This window comes from Mixophyes fleayi, chromosome 2 (genome assembly GCF_038048845.1).
Source record: "Mixophyes fleayi isolate aMixFle1 chromosome 2, aMixFle1.hap1, whole genome shotgun sequence".
NCBI lineage: Eukaryota > Metazoa > Chordata > Amphibia > Anura > Limnodynastidae > Mixophyes > Mixophyes fleayi.
This window is the reverse complement of record NC_134403.1, coordinates 168,507,128-168,521,744: the sequence shown is the minus strand read 5'-3', so window position 1 is coordinate 168,521,744 and position 14,617 is coordinate 168,507,128. Positions and strand designations below refer to the sequence as shown.

The window sequence follows — 14,617 nt, the reverse complement described above, 5'->3', positions numbered from 1 at the left end:
GGAAAAACGAATGCACAAAATGTTATATATTTATCAATATGTACATTTTAAAGTATATGAAAGGTAGATTGAGTTAGTACGCTAACCTTGGCACACACATGTTCAAATAAAGAAATATATTTGTACAATAATAGTTAGTGTTACATAATACTATAATATTGACTTGCCTGGAACTTACTTTGTAAACAGAGAATAGTGGGTGAGGTGACAGTGGTTGCAAAGCAGTCCTGCAATACCTATGCTTTGGCCATTTTGTTCTATAATTGTTTAAAATAGACGTGACATTGTACAAACAAACAGATGCAGACTAAGTGGAAGGTTAATTTGTTCCTAATCATGTATTGGTATACAGGACACATAGCTTATAGCTGTATCTATTCTCTACGTAACTGCAGAGCACACACATTAAGGAACATTTTCTTAATCAGTCTCAGACCGATATGCATTGAAGGATGCTTAAAGCTTGCAACACACCACTCACTGGGTAATGGCCATACAACTCAATCACATGAACCGCAATGCCAAATGACAGAGAAGAGCATAATTTTACGAAGGTTAGCCCTTGATGCCATGTTCAATCACTGCTCTATTTTTAGCTGCCCTGCAATGAAACCAGAATAGGTCACCACCTGATCGCTGCAGATGTGAGATCCTAGATAGTTAACGTACTTCACAGACAATAAGGCTCGTCAGCAGAAAATAAATAAAATACATTGGGTCAGTTAGTAGGATTAAAGCATTAAACTCACCTGGGAAGATAAACTGTTGTCTATGCTGAATGTAGTAGGCAGCTTTTAATAAAAGATGACAGCAACCACCCAGGCAGAATAAGAAAAACAAGCAGTTAGAGAGTACCAGGAGACCTGTCAGAGACTGCCCCACATGCGCTTAATGAATATAGTCACCATGCTGACTGACTGAACACAGCTCTTGTCAATAAAAGAGTGTTTCTCTGCAGAGTCCAGTGGGAGACAACCCCGGGTGGATACAGACAAATGTTAATAGGATTTTACCAGCTATTACACACTTGCGTGACTCTCTGAAACATCTTCATGCAAGCAGCTTTCACTTAGATTTCCACTGCTAATTAAAAGCAATTGAAGAATACAGCTCAAGTGGCAATGAATAGCATTGTAATGGTTATTTTTAGAATCACTTGATATGTTATGACCAACAGGTATATTACAAAGGCTAATAAAACATGTAAGTGCTTAATGGGCTCATGCATACATATGTTTTTTTGTCCTTACATTTAATACGACTTTACCAGTACTGTTAAATTCTCCTTTTACAGACAAAGGTAAAGCAACGTTATATTGAAATGACAAATATATAATACAATAGCTAAATTTATCGGCATGTCATTGAACAATGCCCTCCTCCATCATCCGGTTGCAGATTATCAGACATTTTCAATGCATCCACAAAACGCTCAATGATAACAAACTGATTGGATGGAAAAATTAAGTGAATTGTATAATCAACTACAAAGGTATTCTCTGTCTACATGTTACCTGGCTCTGCATATTAGGAAAACTGTCTAATAAATATTAGACAATTCCTTTTTAATTGTAGTGTCCAAAAAAAACCATGTAAAATAATATTGAGCTTTTATTTTCATTTTTATATTTATGTCTCCAGTATGTTTCCTTATAATAACTGTATTAAAATAATTTTTTTTTGTATTTTACGGCTACTTGCTGTATGCACTGTATTATCTGCTTCATGTGTGTAGTGTACAACAGGAGTATATGAATCAGATTTACCACTTGCTCAACCTTTACTGGCTTCTTTTTCCAACTACAGCTACAAATGAGCATTTTACTGTAGAAATCACACTAGTCGCAGCTTATAAAGAATATTGGGGCAGTAGCCAATAGCTGCTCTACCCATTATTATGGTACATACTCATAGGTGGTTTTAGATCTGCTGGTATTTACCGTAAGGTTTACACAACTGATCCCTATGTAGATTTCACTGTCAGCCCTTGTGACACTGAAAACAAATGCCAGATAGACCAAAAATGCATCAAGCTACAATTGGTGTCTGTTCAGACCTTGGAAGCAATTCCATGAGTATAAGTAATGCGGTCCTCACGATCTATGGATTATTATTTTGAGGTCTGTTTACGCTGTGTTCACCTTCCCGTGAATACAGATCAGGATAATGCACCAATGGCGGATGCTTTATGTATTTAGATGCTGCAAGAGATGAAAAGCTGCAAAGTACCTAGATCTGGGGGTAAATGTATCAACTGTGAGTTTCTGGTGGATTTGAAAAGTGTCGATGTTGCCTATAACAACCAATCAGATTCTAGCTGTCATTTTGTAGAAATGTACTGAATAAATTACTACAATCTGATTGGTTGCTGTAGGCAACATAGTCACTTTTCAAACCCGCCAGAAACTCGCATCTTGATAGATTTATCCCCTGAAGTCAAATAACCAATTTGATTTTGAGGGGACCCACTGTTGTCTCAAAAAGGTACAAAGAACTATGTACTATAGAGTGGGAATTCAGGGCAGATCACACTACCCAAATAAAGAAAAAAAGATGTGCTAAAATTTTCAGCATAAAACCTAAGTAGTGTAGTTAAATTTATCCATTTCATTTCGTATCGGTAAAATGTTGCTATTTTCGACATAAAGTTTTCCATGTGACAGTAACACTATCATCTCTACAACCCTAAAAACCTCGCTGGGGACCACCCCCTCCTTTTTCAGACTCCTCTTTCTCTCTGCCTCACTGGCATTGTCCTCATAATACACCTCTTACCTTGCCAACCACTCCTTCTGTTTCCACTCCTGACTCTTCCATACTCCCCTCCGCCCTCCCTGTTGGCGTCCCTCAGGGCTGTGTTCTTGACCCTCTTTTCTTACTATACACTTTGAGCGATCTCAGCTCCTCCTTTGATCTTCAGTAGCACCTCTACACCGATGACATTCAACTCTACATCTCTTCTCCTGAACCCCCCTCCCTCCTCTCTCGTCTTTTTGACTGCCTTTCTGCCATCTCTTTCTGCATGTCTTCATGTTTTCTCAAAATCAACATTGCTATAACTGAACTACTTGTTTCCCCTCCTCTCTAAATCTTCACCCCACCGTGATCTCTCCATCACCATTAATTAAAACACCATCTTACCTGTTCCCCACCTCCGCGGCATGGGTGTCACCCTTGACTCCTCCCTCTATTTTGCCCCCCCCACCCACATTCAATCTTTTGCCCAATCCTGTTGCTGCCAGCTACAGAATATTGCCCGCATCCAGCCCTTCCTTCCTCAGGATGCTGCCAAAACCCAAAATCCACGCTCTCATCATTTCCCGTCTTCATTACTGTAACCTTCTCCTGACCAGCCTCTCCCACTCCCATCTCGCCCCCCTTCACTCTATTCTAAATGAGGCTGCAAGACTTATCTTTCTTTCACGCTGCTCTTCCTCTGCCTCGCCTTACACTGACTCCCTTCCCCCTATAGAATCCCCTTTAAACTCCTCACCATCACCTACAAGGCTCTCTCCCATTCCACTGCCCCTTATATCTCTAACCTCCTCTCCATGCACACTCTCGCCCGTTCCCTACATTCGGCCAATGACCGTCACCTCTCCTCCACACTGATTACCGTATCCCACACTAGAATTCAAGACTTCGCTCGTGCTGCCCCCCTCCAATGGAATGACCTCCCTCCATCCGTTTGTTCCCTAATCTTAGCACTTTCAAACGGGTTCTCAAAACACATCTGTTCTTCAAGGCCTACCAGCCATCCACCTAACCTTCTCCCTTCCTTGTTCTCCTCACCTCCAACTTTCCTGTTTCCTCTTGTGCTTGATTCCCTCTACTGACTCCTCTCATGCCTGCTGTCTGATTCCGCTCCATTAAGTATGCAAGCTCTTACGAACAGGGCCCTCTTCCATCCTGTCTCTACACCATTTCTTTGTCTTCTACGTCACTATACTTGCTATGCTTGGAGCTATTGAAGTCTTGGTTAGACTTGTTCTTGTTCCTGTACTGTTGTACCCTGTTTGGTCTACTGTACTGTACCTTGTATATTGTATTGTGTACAGCGCTGCTGAAACCTTGTGGTGCCATATAAATAAAGAATAATACCAACAACAACAACAACTCAATATTAGGGTAATTATTCAGTAAATATATGTGTAGATATAACACACCTGCAGTGAGTGGGGGAGTTTATCCTTTATGTGAAAAAATAAGTACAATAAAAAAATGGACTATATTTTACATATTAAGGGGACAAATATTAGAAGTAAAAAGAAGATGAATTACAAAAAAGTAGCTGTTCTGTCAGTTTGACATGTACATTTAGCTTGCTATAAATTTCAGGTGCATAATTCATGGGATTCATAGTTCAAACAGCATTGTACTTTAACACGTGTTAGAATGTGGATGGAGAAGGTGCTCTAGCACCGGGATCAGTCCACTATTTGTAATGTGCTGGGTGTGCAGTCAACGATGGTCAAAATGCACCCTCTATACAGCACACTTCAGCTTTATAAGCCCTAGTTATGGGCTAGATAATGTGTTCCCTTTACTCAAAACTGCAGCACAATAACACATTACCAGAACAGAGAATCCTTGAAATGCAAAGATCTAATTGAAAACTGAGGAAAAGGCAGAGAAACATTTGATGTCTCAATTTTTCCATGATCACATTGAACTTCATTCCAACATTTTGCAGGCAAAGGCCAAGAGCCTGGATGAGTTAGTTCTCCATGAGTTCTCCTTGTGTCAGTGACTGAGTGAGGGCTGAGCACAGCTGCCAGCGGACAAACAGCTGGTGGTCTAACTGGCTCCACAATGCTATTTATGTTTTGGCCTCTTGCTATATTAAATATGATTTATATGCTTAACCCCATCAATACTGGAGGCAGAGTGTATATGCCAGAGTAGTAAACATGACCGATAAATGAATGCTTGTGGTAGGGAACTTTCATTCTAAAGAAGATGTCTTACATATGATACTTTTCTTTCCAGATATCATTTTCACAAATGGCACATGGAAGAAATGATCACACGCAGTAATTCTGAATGGATTCATTATCCATTCTTTAAACTTTGTTTAAAATAAATTTGTGTGTTTAGCAAATCCTGTACGCCATGCTGAAGATGGAAGATAATGTAATGGTGACATACAATGGGGTTTTAACAGAGCACGCGCATACACATAAGTTTTGCTAATGCATTCACACATTTCTTGTGGTGGCTGGTACACAAATTATGTACAATATTAATGAGAACGATTATTCAAATTTAGATATACAATTATTTGACCATTCATTTTACAAGTCCAGAAGATAATAGAAGTTAACACCCTACTTGGCTAAAGCTGTGTTCATGTGGATTTAAGTGTACAGGGGGTTCACATAGCATGCAAAGAGAGAGAAAATTATACAACAAACATATTCATGCAGAATGCAGCTGTATTGTAAAGTATCCCACAGGAACTGGGTAGCGTCTTAATCCTTGCGCTCACTATTAAGGAAGTGCCCTTTGCTCCTGTAATGTACCAGGACAATTTATGTGTCTCACTTTTGGCTTGGACAGGCTGGGCAATACTGGCATAAAATATAAAAAGGAGCCCATTATAGTAGACACACATTACAAGTATAGTGCATAATGGTTTAAATTGAGACATCCTAGTCAAAAATAAATTGTCCTTGAGATTATAGCTATTTGTTTTGGTACATACATAAATACGTTAACTTCTACATATATGTATATATATATATATATATATATATATATATATATATATATATATATATATATATATATATAACCTATAGCAACAAGCTGACTGAGCGACAAATATTGAAAACATCATTTTTTGATTATAAACAATTGTTGGACTGCTGGGGGGAAACCTCGCCACAACACGGCATAATGACAACACAACAAAGCAACAAATCTTATTTCTAAATAGCAGTTTTGGACTATTTACCAAATAATTTGACAACATATAAAAACTGTTACACATTACAAATAGGACCCGCGCAATGCCGGGTGACCCTGCTTGTATTATATATATATATATATATATATATATATATATATATATATATATATATACACATTCATATGTATGAGAGTCCTTTAATAGAAAATATTTAATATAATTAAGTCTACCAAAATATATAGTAATCTTGGCATGTTTCAAAGAAAAAGCTTTGGGGAGCTGATATTATCCATGGACCACAAGCTGGACAGTACTGGTTTAAATAATTCATAATAATAATAATAATGATATTTAAATGGCTCCTGCATATACTATATAATGACACCTACATAGTTCCCATTTGGATATGTAGCCATTGCAGAAAAGTGCTTGTGAAAAATATAATTGGACTCTGGCTCTGGCATCAACTTTGTACTTCATCCAAAAAGCATCAATAATTTACACATGGGGTCAAAATTGACAAAAGTGATATTAGTTCAAAAATGCCATTAACGTCAGTTTTAAGTAAAAGCACTTTAAGGGCTCGTTCACAGATATGCCCTGGAGAAATAGGTAAGGCGCATGAAAACATATATTTTATCTATGCATTTTTTACATATTTTCTATGTGCTTTGATGCTTCGCTCTACTATGAATACAATGAGTGCACTGGTAGAATGCATGAGAAATATGTTTTGCAGCTTTCTACAATTTTAAAGGTGGTGTTGAAAACAGTTAGTGGCTGAAAACAGTATTAACAGTGGATAGGTCTGAATGAGCACTAAAGAGTTTCTCCACAAAATCGTAAAAAGAGACTTAATAACAATGAACTCCTTGCTGTATGGAAGCTTGTACATTGAGGTACAACTAGCACAACGATGTGTCGACCTGTCCTCTCTATACATGGCTTTGAGTGCAATACAAATAGATGACAATTACTCGTTTACAGTGCACCCTGCAGTACGTTGCATCAGCAGAGCAAGGTGTAGAGAGAACATAGGGGCTGGCTTGCAGACAAGCACCAGCGTTTGAAAGTGGAGACAGCTAGCGCCGAGTACTATTATTTTCTATTTTCTGCCTGTTAACATAGTTTTTACATTTTTGAGGAGAACCCCTTTAACTTCATTCATATCCAGACATCTAAAAGGCATAAGATTGATAGTCTTAAAATTACATAAGTGACGTGGAGAGATTTAATTACCTCTAGATTTAACTTCAAAATCTCATACTATATATACTGTATTATAATGTAATAATGTAACTAGTGCTAGATATTTTTATGTTAAATTAATAGTAACTATCTAAAAGTTTAAAAACATACCAGTTGATAACCAGAGTGAGTATTTTTTTTAAATTAAAATTTAAAGATAGATTTAACACCAATTTTGTTTATTTGGCCCAGTGTTTGTAAAAATTATAGGAACTGAAAACCTCTACACAAAACAAATATTTCTAGCAACAACACATCCAGCTTCTTGTTTTAATTTATGCTGACATTTTTTGGCCACCTAAGACACCAATAATAGGGCGAAGTCACCAATGCAGACTAACCATTAAATATGTTACCTGGAAAATTGAAACGACTATCTTTGAGACCCATTGGAGATGGGTTTGGTGGGGTGGTGGCACTGGAAGGATTTGAGGACTGGAAGGGTGCTGGTGAAGAAGGTGTAGAAGAAGTGGTCGAAGATGGGTTGCTGCTTGAATCCAGGTGGGTTATTGCTGGAGGATGGTCCTATAAAAAAGAAACTGGTTGAAAGCAAACTAAATTAAAAAATAGGTCTTCCCAATCTTCTCCCAAGTAGGGAACCTGTCTGCCTCTGGGATAAAGTAAAATAATAAATAAGATAACACGACATAACAAAACACAGAAAAATTCTCAGCTGGGAGAGCCAAAAACTATAGGGCTCAGAAAAAGAGAGTCCCATTGTATTAATACTTAAGTGGATGCTTACTTTCATTAGCATAATGTGTACAAACTTGATTGCTATGAATAACTGCACATATTGATAAAAGTTTTGCAACATTACTAGGTCTAGGAAATAACGTCAGTAAATAGTTGGCACCACACAATACTTAAAATTCAAATTGCAAATAAATAAAATTACATTTTGTCTAAAGGTTTACCATAAAAACATTAATGCTGGTGGAAATCTTAGAAAAGCACCTTGAAAACTTTAAAGCAGCAATACGGTGGAAAGAATGTGTTTATTTTTTATTTATTTTTAACACAAATCATGGACTACCATGGCAACCACAGTCACATGGAACAAGATGTAGTGAGCTGAGGGTTTGGAATGCCCTTCTGAGCTTTAGGTACTGTATGATCCCTCCCCCTTCTTCTAGCCCCCTCCCCCCCCCATGTCTTCTTGTGACAAGCCCAGAGCTGTGAGCCTGTGTTTGTGTAACTGGCAGCTATACTTTGCAGCCGCAAGAGAGATTTTGGCAAGGATATCTAGGACAATGGCTAAGAAAAAGGACTATCAGATGCATTATTTAAAAGTTACTTCTCTTGCAATTTAAAGAGAAAAAAAATAACTTCTGAGGGATGCTGCTTTAAGTCACTGGCTTGCTTGATTATATGAAAAAAAACCAACAAAAACACAAAGTACTTAGTGAAAGTACAACATATATAATATAGTGAATTTTGAATTAAAATAGTTTGACATTATAGTGTGAGCAGTGTTCTGGTCTGCAAGGCATTTCACAGGCATTTTGCTGTAGATACCTTCTTAGTAAGAGCTTTTGGAAGAGTCCCAAATAGTGGTTCTGCAGGTCTATCCACCTGGTTGTTAATATCTGATGGAACAGACCCTGTTCTTCTCATTTTTGGTACTGCAATAAAAAAAAAATAAGGTATGTGTTAAGTTTGTTTTACTGGAGCTCAAACTGTGATCTAGAATTTTCAGAGCTTCCCCCTCTATGAAAACTTCAACTTACAAGGAAGAAACGATATTCTACATGGTGGGGCTTCTTTTGTACATTTGTTATGACATTTTAACCTGCAATAATTAAAAAGAAGAATGAAAAAGTTTATGAAATTGATAAATTAAGAACTGGATATACATACTGTGACAACTATGTAGTATATCTAATGACTGATTGCAATTTTCCCTTGAATTCATGCATGACAATGTATATTGTATGTAACCTTGTAATGTAATCTCAACGTGTGCTTTGCTAGATGACAGGAGTTTGAACTTATGCAAGTGTCATTAATCTGTTGAAAATAGCCAGACCAGGGAGAGATAGGATCTTGGAGGAGTTTGAAGCCCCAATGTTGTAAATCATCTAGCCACTCAAGCAGAACGAACAGAGGTGAGAAATCAAGGTCCCTGTAACATTTGGGATATCAATCTGTCCTTACTGACAGCTAAACTCCAAAGGTGGGGGGTGAAAGCTATGTGGAAAAAGGTTTAAAATCTTCTGCCTTAGACAATAACGTATGCATTCTCATGAGGGGGTCTATCAAGACTGAAATTCCCATTTTCCTCAATTGTGTACCTTACACATCAGGCCTTAACTAGTAAATTGTGACTCTGATTTTATTTCCTATTTTATTTTCTGAAACTTATTTGTGCAAATATATTGTATGTCTTGTTATCAATTTTTGCAACCAAGCCTTGGAACTATTTTTCAGATTAAATAAATTTAATCTAGTGTATTCTCTGTGATTCTTTGTGAAATTATGAAGCCCAGGGAGGCTCATGCTACATGTGTATATGATTTAAGTGTGAAACATTAATAAGTGGTTATAGTGAACGTAAGGACACCATAATAAATCCTTTGTGGTGGCAGAAAAGGTGTATTCATTGCTAAGTGACTAAGGTGATGCTCACGCCCAACTGTTCAGTGTTACTGTATCTGGGACAGGCTGGGTGTTCGTGACACATACATATGACAGTCAAATGTTCAATGTTTTCTGTTTCTTTATATCACTCACTGCAATACTGGTCTTAAAGAAAAAAAGGTATTTACAGATGTCAGCTAAAACAAAACAAAAAGCCCTCTACTATAAATAAATTACAGCAGTAGTCTTCTTAAAATAAAATGTAATTGCATAGCTCTGCTATTAACACACAGTGGTGAAATTATAGGGGGTGCAATAGATATAAGTCACAGAGGTGAGCGGGCCTCCATTCCAATCCTCTTGAAGGGCCCCCACACATGCTCAGAGGAACAGAGGGGTATGAGGGTATAACAATTGTGCCCCTCCCCCCAATTGTTTAGGGTGCCCAACTATTGCATGTTACGCCACTGAGTACACACTTTATTGCTGATAAGTAATTTATATAAAATCATTCCTTTTAAGACATCAAACTCAACAAAAATGAAACAGTACATCAGTCAACTTGGTGTAATTTACCTGCAGTGTTTACATTTAACTCCGAACATCATACTCTTTTGACAAACGTGACACATTTGAGATAACCAAGATTTTGTAGAAAATCTGTCAAAATAAACAGAAACATACTTGAATCATTTTAGGTCGCTGCGAAGTGTATAAAGATCACAAAGAAAACATGTTCAAATCATATGGGTGATGCAAAATGAAACCTTTAAACTGTAGCGCTTTTTCACCTATGTAAACCGTCATGTCATATTTGCAAGCAGTTTAATCATCGCAAAAAAAAAGTGCTGTGCTCTATAGCCACCTGCCATTACTGAGCACTTCAACTGCTCTGTATTATAGGGTCTACCACAATAAATTGTATTTCTCTTTCCTACCATTGGGGGACACTGCGAGACATTGGGTATAGTAGGTGGGATAGGAGTCTAGGCACTTAAACTTGTTTGTTCCCCACACTCCTCCCCTACTAAGCCCCTCCTCTCCAGCTCAGACCTCAGTTTTTGCTAAGTGCCTAGGATAGGTCACTTTGGTATAGGTTCCTGCCTATAACTTTAGTTAGTTTTAGTTTTCATGTTTTTATTTTATTAATTTCTTTTCCAGGTGCAGTGCAGTGACCTCAAAAGACCCAGGAGAGTGAATAGCCTGTCGGCTTCCTTCACTCTGGGTCCCTGCGAAGGGGGGAGCAGCAGCCTTCCAGCTCATTCACCCTTTGCACAGATGCCGGCATTCTGCCCCTAGACAGAACAAGCTGAATGGTCCTTACATTTTAGCCTGCCATATCGGCAGGACATGACTAAAGAATCACAGGTCGGGCGGGAGTGAAGCAGTTATTAGCCTCTCCTCCCTGATTGAATTACCGGAATCTCCCTTTAAGCAACGAGCAGGAGGCACAGGTCACGATCACACTCCACAGGAGTTGACCGCAGAACCGGACAGACAGCTACAGGTCTGGGCACCTAGATATTATACCTGTAGGGTTTAGTGCCAACCGACAGCCATATTATAGATAGGCTGTTCGGCGGCGCATGGAGACAGCGATTACGGAGGAAGACTTCCCCCTTCATCTACAGGTTTGCTGGGCTTCAGCAGTCGGCAGCCATTTTCTGGACCGGGTGCAGTTATACACATCGCGCTGCACGCTTCCCTACTCGGCCTCTCCTAAAGGTTCCTGTGTTTTTTGTGGACCATTTTAATGGTTAAATGGGTGTTTCCTCCTGAATATTCTGTTCTTTAAACAGACAGAACTGCTTTCAGGGAGTGAATGGCTAATCAGGATTTACTTGGTATACAGACTGGGCATAAATCCTAGGACACAGGTTATACAGTGCATCCGGAAAGTATTCACAGTGCTTCACTTTTTCCACATTTTGTTATATTACAGCTTTATTCCAAATTTGAAAAAAATCCCCTTTTCCCTCAAAATTCTACACACAATACCCCATAATGACAACCTGAAAAAAGTTTTTGGGAGATTTTTGCAAATTTATTAAAAATAAAAAACTAAGAAATCACATGTACATAAGTATTCACAGCCTTTGCCATGAAGCTCAAAATTAAGCTCAGGTGCATCCTGTTTCCACTGATCATCCTTGAGATGTTCCTACAGCTTAATTGGAGTCCACCTGTGGTAAATTCAGTTGATTGGACATGATTTTCAAAGGCACACACCTGTCTATATAAGGACCGACACTTGGCAGTGAATGTTAGAGTACAAACCAAGCATGAAGTTAAAGGAATTGTCTGTAGACCTCCGAATCAGGATTGTCTCAAGGCACAAATCTGGGGATGGGTACAGAAAAATATCTGCTTCTTTGAAGATCCCAATGAGCACAGTAGCCTCCATCATCCGTAAATGGAAGAAGTTCGGAACCACCAGGACTCTTCCTAGAGCTCTCCGGCCGTCTTAACTGAGCGATCGGGGGAAAAGGGCCCTAGTCAAGGAGGAGACCAAAAACACGATGGTCACTCTGTCAGAGCTACAGCATTTCTCTGTGGAGAGAGGAGAACCTTCCAGAAGGACAACCATCTCTGCAGCAATCCACCAATCAGGCCTTGTGTGGTAGAGTGGCCAGACGAAAGCCACTCCTTAGTAAAAAGCACATGGCACCCCGCCTGAAGTTTGCCAAAATGCACCTAAAGGACTCTCAGACCATGAGAAACAAAATTCTCTGGTCTGATGAGACAAAGATTGAACTCTCTGGCATAAATGCCTGGCGTCATATTTGGAGGAAACCAGGCACCGCTCATCACCAGGCCAATACCATCCCTACAGTGAAGCATGGTGGTGGTAGCATCATGCTGTGGGGATGTTTTTCAATGGCAGGAACTGGGAGACTAGTCAAGATAGAGGGAAAGATGAATGCAGCAATGTACAGAGACATCCTGGATGAAAACCTGCTCCAGAGCGCTCTTGACCTCAGACTGGGGCATTCATCTTTCAGCAGGACAGTGACTCTAAGCACACAGCCAAGATATCAAAGAAGTGGCTTCAGGACAACTCTGTGAATGTCCTTGTGTGTCCCAGCCAGAGCCCAGACTTGAATCCGATTGAACATCTCTGGAGAGATCTGAAAATGGCTGTGCACCAACGCTATCCATCCAACCTGATGGAGCTTGAGAGGTGCTGCAAAGAAGAATGGGCAAAACTGCCCAAAGATAGGTGTGCCAAGCTTGTGACATCATATTCAAAAAGACTTGAGATGGTAATTGCTGCCAAAGGTGCATCATCAAAGTATTGAGCAAAGGCTGTGAATACTTATGTATATGTGATTTCTTAGTTTTTTATTTTTAATAAACTTGCAAAAATCTCCCAAAAACTTTTCCCACATTGTCATTATGGGGTATTGTGTGTAGAATTTTGAGGGAATTTTGGGTTAAGGCTGTAACATAACAAAATGTCGAAAAAGTGAAGCGCTTTGAATACTTTCCGAATGCACTGTACATATATATAATTTTAAATATATATAGCCAATGATGTGGTTCAGCCTTGTATATTATAAAACAAAAAAAAAAGAGGGACTTTCAGGGGTAAGAAATCCGCTGGTACGTCTGTACTGTATATATGTGCCAAAACGATAAGATTCAGGCGTCGTCTGTGATACTCTTCCTAACATTGCACTAGGTTTTTAAAAAAAAGGGACCTCCAGGGGTAAGACACTTGCTAGTCCATCTGTACTGCATTATATATTGGCCAAAAATAACAAAACAGTTTTATTCTGTGAAACCTTTCCTAGCATTGCATTGTGTCTGAAAATGAATCTTCCAGGGCTAGGGACCCGCTGGTATGTCTGTACTGCATTATATATGACATCATTATATATGACATTGTCTTTTAAAAAGTCAAACCCAGATGCTCTCTGTGCAGTAGTCTGCAAACAATGTGCTCCTACTCAGGTGTCAGCAGCTGTGGTGTGGAGCAGCCGGCCTGGGCCGCACCACTGGCAGCATCAATGGCAAAACTCACTGAGGTGATGTTATGGTCCGAAAAGGTTCGTGAATATGCCTTTTCTCACACTTCTACACACTCAGCCCTCATAGATCATATCTGTCGCAGGCACATCTTCCAAGACAGAAGCGACATGGTTCTATTCTAGTCTGAGTCCACCAGACACAAACACATTTGCTCACCATCTCACAGGGATAAGCATAATTTTGATTTTCAGAGTTTTTTACAGTCAAGATATGGTTCATGGCAGATGATGGCTAGTTCTTCATTTACAGACAAAAGCATTTATATCTCTGAAGATTCCACATCCACTCACAGGGTGGATAATTTCAGATTAAGTGTTAGACACATTTTATCCTTTGCGGAACGTGAGTCTGCGGTTCCATCTGCACATGCCCTATTTAGAAGACCATCTCCTCATATTATGGACATGGTGTCTGACCTTTGGGAAAAGCCAAATAAACAATTAATAGGCTGGGCAGATTTTCATCTCTTTTTCTTCCACCGGCAGATTAAATAGATGGCAAGAAACCCCTGTGGTTGACAACCCTGTTGCTTGTCTGTTCACTTACTCTGCTATCCTACGCAGGGCAGGCGCTCATAAAAGTCTTTTCTCGAGGGGTCTCTCTAACAAGAAGTGTAACCTGGCCATCACTCAGCTTTAGTGACGACAGGCAGTTTGTTTAGACCCAACAGGGTCATAGCTTCTTTTCATAAAGCCATTCAGCTTTGGTCAGAGCAGTTAGCCAGAGGCATCCAGGATTGCGTTCCAAGAACGTTGCTGTCACGGGCACTAGGAGTCTTTACCCAGGGATCACCAGGTGATAGGCTTACCAGAGCAGTATAGGTGGTAATATGGTACTCTGGTAGCA

General features: G+C 39.3%; 1 protein-coding gene across 1 annotated transcript in view; it reads right to left on the bottom strand.

The window, feature by feature from the left end:
• The window catches only part of KSR1 (kinase suppressor of ras 1), a 156,788-nt gene that overhangs the window by 35,796 nt on the left and 106,375 nt on the right, over positions 1–14,617 (bottom strand). Inside the window, 5 exon segments of the mRNA XM_075194955.1 lie at positions 750–791; positions 7,516–7,684; positions 8,678–8,784; positions 8,890–8,951; positions 10,316–10,399. Coding sequence (XP_075051056.1) covers positions 750–791; positions 7,516–7,684; positions 8,678–8,784; positions 8,890–8,951; positions 10,316–10,399 — 464 coding nt within the window.